Genomic DNA, 9,407 nt, shown 5'->3' with positions numbered 1-9,407 from the left:
ACTCATCTACTAATTCATCCGTCTTGCTAGATCAAGAAGGTGAGGACTTCATCGAGCTGAACGTGTGCTGAACGCGGAGGTGCCGTACGTTCGGGACTTGATCGGGACGGATTTTGAAGGTGTACGACTACGTCAACCGCGTTGATAAACGCTTCTGCTTTGCGATCTTCAAGGGTATGAAGATGCTCTCCCCCTCTCGTTGCTATGCATCTCCTAGATAGATCTTGCGTGAGCGTAGGAAATTTTTTGAAATTGCATGCTACGTTTCCCAACACATAGGCCCTTAAGGAAGTGGTGCCCCCCTTTCCTTGTGTGTGGGGGCGCGAATTGGACAAGGGGAGGGAGTCCAACTCCCTCTCCCATGGCCGGCACCCCATGGAGGACTTTCCCCCTTGGGGGTTGCCCTCTCCTCCTCCAACGTATATATATTAGGGGTTTTTTCTCTATTATTTTATACAAGTTTTGGAGCCTCCTCTAGTTCTTCTAGTTCTAGTTCTAGTTGGTCCTAGTTGACTAATTAGAGCTAGACCAATCCTCTTTTCCTCATAATAAGAAGCCCAGTGTGGTTCTAATCACCTCCCTCTAATTAGCTCTGGACGGTGAAGCACTGACAGATCGTGAAAGCTTGATAACCCACAAGTATAGGGGATCGCGACAGTCTTCGAGGGTAGCATTTCACCCAAATTTATTGATTCGGCACAAGGGTAGCATTTTGAACAAATGATGGAGAGAAGGTCGTTGTGAAATTTATGCCGCGGAACTGTAACATGCTTTATCTTGGGTCGTCTCCTTCCCTTACGCAAAACTAAAGTACAAATTATTATTTGGGCTGGCCCCAAGCTGCTAGAGAGTTTTGGGCCCTGGGTGGACGTTGCAGACTGCCTTATCAAAATACACTCAACAGCAACTTCTTTTTAGATCTGCTAGAAAAAAGCAACTTTGTTTTAGTTGACCATACATCTGCTACATGGGATCGTGTGAGGCTAGAGGAATTATGCTTGCCAATTGATATCCCTGCCATCATCAGGATATCGCTTTGCACAACAGACATCGTTGACAGTTGGGCTTGGAGTTGAAAAAAGTGAGATTTTTACTGTGAGATATGCTTATATAATGATGATAAATACCAAGATGAGGAGAGGAGAGTGGATGGATGGACACATTATTGCATGCTTTTTTGTGAGATTGGTTGTTACACTATGGGCCATCTCGTGGGCACGGAGAAAGGCAATTCATGATAAGATTTTCCAGAGCCTGCCGGTCACACATGTGTTCGTATGTAGGTTCATTGATGAACTGAATATGGACCAGGCGAAGAGCTCGAGAACCACTGTAACCCCGGGCAGAGCAGTGGCAAGACCGAAGGCACCTCCACCAGGCTTTTATGAAAATACATGTGGACGCGGCCACGGCAAGAAATTGGGTGAGGGGTTCAGCGGTGGTTGTATGCGTATATGAAGGAGGAAACTACATCGGCAGCTCATCACTGGTAGTTCATGGCATAAATGACGCGGCAACTTTGGAAGTCATGGCATGTCTAGAGGCACTATCTCTAGCAAAGGATTTTATGGTTCAAAATTTTGTTGTAGCCTCAGACTCTAAATAGATTGTCAAGGATATAAAGGAAGTCAATATGGGAACAATATTAGGGAGACTCATAGGAGGTCTCAAATGTTTAATTGTATTTTTTCCCTTTGAAGGTAGAGCTACTAATAGCCATGCCGATAGGTTAGCCAAGTTCTCGCATTCAATCGATTAGGGGCGACACGTTTGGTTGGTCCAACCCATGATCCCTTTTGTATCCCAAATCATGTGGATTTTGAGCAATAAAACTTGGTTATACCCCTAAGAAAAACAACTTCTTTTTAGGCAGTAATCCTCACCAAATTATGCACTTCTTTGACAACAGTGTCCTTGAGGGTAGTGCTAAGAGCATATTATGCACTTCTTTTTAGGCAGTAATGCCCAACAAATTATCAGGAACTTGAGGCTATTGATCAGTTACAGACATCCGAAGAGATCAAAACTCTGTTTATATATAAATCCAGTGCTAACGAAAGCCCTTCACCGCATGTTGTTCCTTCTTCTAGTATTCATCGTTCATCCCGCCTTCATAAACCAAATAGCGCTCTTCGGTATATCAGCAAATTGCGGCCACAACTCCAGTTACCCATTATCTTCAAACACCTATGTCTAACTGAATTTTACGGTCGCTCCTGCAGGACGGGCCCATGTGTTGGTTCATGGGTGTCGTCCCTCTGCGGCGCATAGAGGCTTGCTTTTGTGCATCACCTTTAGCTCGGCAATAAATTTGAGAATGAAAGCATAAATGGATACTCCCTCCAATCCATATTACTTGTCGCTCAAGCGGATATATCTTATCATTGAAATACATCTAGATACATCTATTTCAACGATAAGTAATATGGATCAGAGGAAGTAGCTTGTTTTAAAAAGATCATAAGTGGATAGTGGGCTTTTAAATTAATCTTGGTGAATTTGCTCTGCGTCGAACCCACCATATTGCCTAGAGGGAGTGACGTCGATTATGTTAGTATAAGAGAGAAAAGTAACAATGTTTAAGCCAAACTCTAATTACATACACTAGTGAGCGCAATCAGCCGCCATCATCATGGACTACCCTAGCAAAGGGGAAACGTTTAAAACCCTAGCAAAGTTGTCCCTCGCGAATAGCTTCTTTGATTCTGAGCACGGTACACGCCAATACTGAAGGTTGAAGAAACGACCATTCCTATCCTTCCATATCTCATATCTGCCATGTGGTGTAAGCCACAATGCCATCAAACTTTGGTTTGTCCGTCTTCGAGATTCCGGGGTAGCACGAAAGTAGCGACTATTAATTAATATGGATCGGAGCGAGTACTACTTCTCTGAATGTTTGGTTGCACTTGAGAATCATTTGATCGGTCAGCGAAGCATCCAAGTAGTATTACGTGCTCGCAGCAGGTGTTGATTCTATGTGGTATCCGCTGTATCGATAAAGTCTGAAACTTTTACGCTGTTTCATTCCATTCCATGTCAACGACAATGCAGCTTGGGAACCAGTACAAGGAAAACGTGCAAGCAAAAGAGAAAACTGTGCGCTCATCAGACGATCTTTATTACTTCCTCTGTTCATTTTTATAAGACCTTAAAGGCATTTCAGACAATGTACAAAACAGCCTATTTTGAGTTGTCTGAAATGACTTATAAAAGTGAACGGAGAAAGTACCTCTGGCGTTCAACCGATTCAGCTCGGTCGCCCCCGTCACTTACTCGGGTGGGCGGACGGCCCGCTGCTGCTGCAGGCATTCACTCCGTCTCGCAACAGGGAACATTTCACGGTGACGTAGCACGCGCGTGGCAGACGATGATCTGATCTTGGCCCCTGCATCGACAGAGCCATCAATCAAATCGACCCAGCCGAACCTTCGCACGCAACGGATTCGAATTTCAGCAGCTAATAAGCGGGCGATCAGCCAATCACCAGCAGTAGCATCTGCGCATTCCATCCCATTCCCATGTGGTGTGCGGACAGAGGACCACAGCAGGCCTTCTGAATTTTCCGAAGCAAAATCATTCATGCCCGGCCCCATGACCCTGATCACCTCCTCCTCCAACGATCCAATCCAAGGACTAAAATCTTCCTCCAAATGCTCGATTCGGAGCCAAACCTCACAACCCCCACCTGTCCGTCCGCCGCCGGTTTCACCGTCCGACGACAACGACAACTCCAGTGGCGGTTCCGAGCACCTACGGCGGCGGCACCACCGCCGTCTACCGGGCTAGCTCGCCGCCGCACGGCTGCTGTCGACGGTTTGATCAGACAGCACACCGGCCTGGGAGAAGAGAACATGGCGCTGCCTGTCTCTCCACAGCGAACATTGAAGCGCCGCAGAGGCGACGGGCCGGTGCCAACGCAATAAATCATGCGCCAGTTTGGTTGCTACAGAGGGCACTAGGCATCAAGCACAAGCTGTAGCCGCCCCAGACCACCACCATGTGCCTTGTTTAAACCCAAAGGCCAGCCAGACCAGAGTAACTTCACACAAGAAAGAGAAGATCAACACATGCAGCTGCAGCAGCAACTGTGCTGGGTACATGGACAGCACTCTGCACTTCACAGATCATCACAGGATCCGATTCTGCACAAAAACAAAAAAAAATTGACGGGAGGATACCAACAGGCAACATGCTGGGGTGCCCCAACTGGGGAAGGAAGGAGAAGACAAGATGGCAATGGTATCAATCAATCAATGGACGGGCGGGATCAAATCCTCTTTTTACACTAAGAGTCACCAATCAAACAAACCCTGGCTACAGGGCTCTGGAAAACCCACAGAAAAAAGATTTGGGATGCACCACGACGACGACGAGAAAAATCGGTTACATGTACACTGGTGAACTGATGAAAGAAAGAAAAAACGCGGGGAAGCTCACGCTGTTATGGTGCACAAATCGTCGCAGACAGTCTTCATGTTAGGCCTCTCATTTACAGGAAGAATGCACCGGAGGGAGATGGCGAGCAGCTCGTCCATCACCCTCGGCGACTCTTCCAACCCGGCGATGTCCCGGTCGAAGCAGTCAGTCCCCCGCCCTTCCCTGTTGCACATCTGAACCCAGTCCGTCAGGTCCACCGCACCGGATTGCCCCGAGATGATGTCCCCCGCGCTTTTCCGCGTCAACATCTCCAGGACGACCACGCCAAACGCATACACATCGCCCTTGAACGACGGCATGGGCTTGGCCGTGTTTGCCAGCTCTGGGGCTCGGTACCCCAATGCTCCTAAGTTCAGTATTTGCTCGGCAATACCGCTTGGAGTCGTGAACCGATGGAGGCAGTAATCAACCAGCTTCGGAGAGAGGTCAGGACCGGTCAGGAATATATTAGTGGGCTTCAGGTTGCCATGAGGCAGGCCCTTCTCATGGTGTAGGAACTGGAGGCAACGGGCCAGATCAATTGCAATCTTGAGCCGTTGACAGACTGACAGGCGCGAGTATCTTCTAGGAGTCGACTCTGCACAGGGGCAAGGTCATATTTTCAGTAACTAATTACAGAAGAATATGTTTGGTATGCAGAAATGAATGAATTGGGAATTACATGCCGCAGATCCAATGATAATATGAACAAATAGTAGCAGGAACAATTTCAGAGATGATGAGTGAATATTTCATTGCAAGCAAGCAAAGTATACCGGCCTAAAACAAGGAATAATTCCAAAGGTTGCGGATTCAAAAGGAAATGAGCATGAGATAGTTACCATAAAGGTATAGTGCCAAGCTATCGCCATTGACATAGTCAGAAATAATTAATCTTTCTTGCTCCTTTGGCCCCCAATAGAACGCTCTCCATGAAATTATATTCGGATGCTTGATGGTGCCAATCCTTTTTATCTCCTTAGTGAACTCCTTTTTATGCTTTACAAGACCAACACGCAACCATTTCACTGTCAGGACATGCCCGCTTTGTAGTGCTGCCTTGTACGTTGTACCATGACTGCTCCTTCCAAGAACCTCTGCTGGAGCACGGGACAGGTCTTCAGCTGTGAAAACTAAGGTGTTGTCTAGGAAAATCAACTCTCCAACCAACCGGTCTGGTGAATACACTTCAAAAGTCACAGGTTCCTCATGGAATCTAGAATCAAGAAAATGTGGTGATGATGGCAACGCAGACCGAGGAGAAGACTCCCGAACAGATGCTGCAGCTGAGGTCTCAGTCACACCAGAGCTTGTAGATTCGACGACTTCCTTTGGATCAGCATATCCATATTCAACAGCAGCCTCAGCCAATAGCTCTTTCTGAGCAGACATTGATCGAGCTGCAGCTGTTAAGAGATGGTCATTTGAGAAACTTGTCTTCGTTGGAATGACATTATCTTTTTGATTCTTGAACAAATTTGGACGGCTTAATTTCCCGAGCTTTAGATCTCTGAGCGTAATCTGGCCTCTAAATCCGTTTCTTCCACAAAGCTCTTGAGACCTTACCACATAGATTGCCAATACTATGAAGATCACGAGCAAGACACCTCCAATGCAGCCAACGATGACTGCAACTTTAACACCAGCCTTATGTCCATGAGATTGAGACGCTCGACTCTGTGCAAGTCCACCATCGCCATTGTTTGGAGCAGGCAGACCATCTGGGAAAATTAGAAAGTCATTTCCGGGTCTAAAGCAAGTTATGGGAAACTTCTCAAGACTTTTAGGAATAGTTCCTCGTAGATCATTGTAAGATACATTGAACATCTTCAAATCAGCCTGAGGCATATCAGGAATTCTGCCACTTAAGTGATTGTGAGATAGATCAAGATACTCCAATCCTTGAAGCTTGTTTATCTCATCTGGTATCTCGCCAGACAACTCGTTCATCGCAAGAGTAAGGGACTCAAGTCTTTGCAGGTTAGAAATTTCTGGTGGCAACTGACCAGATAAAGAATTGCTGGACAAATCAACAATCTTGAGAGAAGGTTGAGAAGATAGCATTATGGACTCTGTTGAATGAGGGCTCTGAAATGGAATAGTCCCAGAGAAGTTGTTTCCAGAAAGGTTCAACACTGTAAGAGTAGGCGACAGAATAAAAACAGGCAAAACAGGGCCACCAAGTGCATTCAAACTGAGATCAAGGAAAGATAGCTTTTGATAGGTTCCCAACACTGAAGGGACAGATCCCTTCAACGAATTGTTCCGCAACTTCAGGGTAACTAAGTTCTGAAACTGAGGGGCATCATTCGGGTAGCTCCCCTCCAGCTTGTTTGAACTCAAGTCAATCACCTCCACTATGCCATCCCAAGAACGCAAAATAGCTAATTCCCCAGAAAGCAGGTTCCCACTCAGATCAACTGAGACACACTTGCCAACAGTGGCTGGTAATGAACCTGATAGCACATTTGAAGAGAGATTCAACATTTTCAAAGTCGTAGAGTTCACAACTGGCATTGATCCTGCAAAATTACAAGGCACACAAGTCAATTACAGCTGTAGACATATGGCAATTATTCAAAGCTCCAAACTACTGCATGCTCACTAGTCACGAAAGCTGTCCTTATATATTTTCAATAGCATATGATCTGTTGTGATAGCACTGAAAATAGTCGCATTGCATAAAGTCATATTAGCTACTTAGTTAGAATAGATGCAGGAACAAGTCTAGCACGGAAGAAACAAAGTGTCAACATGACAAATTCCTCTTGAGCATGCAAGAGTCAAACAGTTACACACTTCTATAAAATTTATTGCTAGGATGACATCTTGTAGACCCCTGCGCGAAAAAGACCAAAAGAAGAGGCTAAAATAAGCTATAGGCTAGTCATGCATGCGAGCAGACGGTTGCTGATCATCAGCATGGAAATGCAAATGCCATGATTTTCCGAGTCGCGACAAATTCTTTGGCAGAAAACGACATGCGAAATTCACACGAGAGCCAAATGTTTGGTGTGCTAATGGAATCCTCCAAGCAAACAGACATGTCCAGATTCAAGATGCAGCAAAGAATCTGCGCACGAGGAATTTGCCAGCATTAGGAACATTTGCGTTGTGAATGCCACCAATGCTAAGCACCTAACTAGGTGCTTGTGATCCAAGTACAACAACATTGTGGGAGCTCACTGGCCATCAACATTGGCAAGGCATCCAAAGCTCAAGGAGCAGGGAGCCAACATCACCACTATTCCAGCTTGGGTTAAGATTCACACTACTAGTAGATCGTGAAAATTCAACAATATATGTGTTCATTCATTGACTAGGGAAAGGATGAGATACCTGAGAAGCCATTCCGGCTGAGATCGACCTCGAGAAGCCGCATCGAATTATGCAGGAGCGTCTCAGGCATCATCCCAAAGAGGCCATTACCAGCCACCCTGAAGACGGAGAGCGAGAACCACGAATCGAGCCTCGGAACCATCCCAGCAATCCCGGTGTTGCTCAAATCAAGGACCTCCAGGTTCTTGAACGCCCCCACCGTCTCGCTCCTGAAGAAGCCGCCGGCCAGCCTGTTGTGGCTGAGGTTCATGTACCTGGCCGTGTTCCCGATGCTGGTCAGGCTGGCGAGCTCCAAATCGACGGCCCCGGTGAACTGGTTGTCGCTGAGATCAATGTGCTCGGCGTTGCGGAGCTCGGCGAGCAGATCGCTGACATTGCCCCAGAAGGAGTTGCGGCGGAGGTCGATGCGGCGCAGGTTCTGCAGCTCCCGGATCCCATCGGTGGGGAAGCCGGAGGTGAAGTTGTTGTAGGAGAGGTTGAGGTGGACGAGGCCGGAGAGGTCGGCGAGGCGGCCCGGGATGGGCCCGTAGAAGCGGTTGCCGGAGAGGTCGAGGTGGCGCAGCGAGGAGAGGTAGCCGATGGCGGGGGGCAGGCGGCCGGAGAAGGCGTTGCCGGCGAGGGAGAGGTTCTGCAGGCCGCGCATGCCGGCGAGCGTGCCCACCTTGAGCTCCCCGGCGAGGCCGAGGCCGTCGAGCGCGACGGCGACGACGGCGCCGCCGTCGCACACCACGCCGCGCCAGCGGGCCGGGCACGCGCCCCCGCCGGCGCCGGCCTCGGGCGCGTCCGGCCGCGACCAGGATCCCAGCACCGGGTCGCGCCGCCGGTCCGAGATGCCCTTCTTGAACTCGAGCAGCGCGGACACGTCGTCGCCCCTGGCGCCGCCGCCGCCAAGCACCAGCAGAAGCAGGAAAACGTGGAGCGCGGCCATGGATGCGGGCTGTGGAGACAGGCTGCGGCTAGGGTTAGGGCTGGGAGCAGCGGCGGGGGGCGGCAGCGGCGGCCATTGGAGGGCGGGGGGGGCTGGAGCGCCTGCGCGTGGGTGTGGGAGAGGTCTGGGGGGTGGAGGAGATGTGCTCTGAGAAAGGCCAAATTTTTGGAAACGGGAGGGGATGGATGGTAATAATAACGGCGAGAGGGGAGAGAGGCGTCCGGTACAGACTGGAAAGTTACAAGTGGTTGCTCTGTTGCTGGTGTTTACCTTAGCTGTGACCCGCTGTTTACTTCTCTGTCACTGTGCAAACTATAGTATAGAATCATTCCTACTCTTATGGATGTGGATTATGCGGTGCTTATCTTGTACTCCCTCCGTTCCTAAATATAAGTCTTTGTAGAGATTTCACTATGAACCACGTACGGATGTACTTCCTCCTTCCTAAAATTCTTGTCTTACATTTGTCTAAATACGGATGTATCAAGTCATGTTTTAGTATTAGGTACATCCGTATCTAAACAAATACAAGACAAGAATTTTGGGACGGAGGGTATAGATGCGTTTTGGAGTGTAGATTTACTCATTTTGCTCTGTATGTGGTCCATAATGAAATCTCTATAAAAAATTATATTTAGGAACTGAGGGAGTATTAGTCTAGTGCTTGGCACTTTTGCAGCTAGTGGTATAGCAACTTGTATAATGAGGTTTTCTAACCTAA

At 48.1% G+C, this 9,407-nt stretch overlaps 1 protein-coding gene across 1 annotated transcript; it reads right to left on the bottom strand.

Annotated features, from left to right (window-relative positions):
• Window positions 1-4,231: 4,231 nt before the first annotated feature.
• LOC125536159 (probable inactive receptor kinase At5g10020) lies at window positions 4,232-8,850 on the bottom strand. Its single transcript, XM_048699309.1, has 3 exons — window positions 7,759-8,850; window positions 5,262-6,941; window positions 4,232-5,017 (listed from the first exon to the last, which is right to left on the bottom strand). Exons 1-3 carry the CDS (start codon window positions 8,684-8,686, stop codon window positions 4,437-4,439), a joined length of 3,189 nt encoding a protein of 1,062 aa, XP_048555266.1. The 5' UTR covers window positions 8,687-8,850; the 3' UTR covers window positions 4,232-4,436.
• Window positions 8,851-9,407: the final 557 nt, after the last annotated feature.

Source organism: Triticum urartu, chromosome 2 (genome assembly GCF_003073215.2).
Source record: "Triticum urartu cultivar G1812 chromosome 2, Tu2.1, whole genome shotgun sequence".
In the NCBI taxonomy this organism is placed as follows: Eukaryota; Viridiplantae; Streptophyta; class Magnoliopsida; order Poales; family Poaceae; genus Triticum; species Triticum urartu.
Note: the sequence above shows the minus strand (reverse complement) of the source record. Positions and strands in the feature narration are given on the sequence as shown.

Excerpts from the sequence above, each read along its gene's own strand:
- LOC125536159 (XM_048699309.1), bottom strand. The coding sequence starts at position 8,686 with ATGGCCGCGCTCCACGTTTTCCTGCTTCTGCTGGTGCTTGGCGGCGGC. Across the intron at positions 6,942-7,758 it reads CAGCCGGAATGGCTTCTCAG|GATCAATGCCAGTTGTGAAC; the intron begins GTATCTCATCCT and ends GTAATTTTGCAG. Across the intron at positions 5,018-5,261 it reads CTTGGCACTATACCTTTATG|AGTCGACTCCTAGAAGATAC; the intron begins GTAACTATCTCA and ends GCCCCTGTGCAG.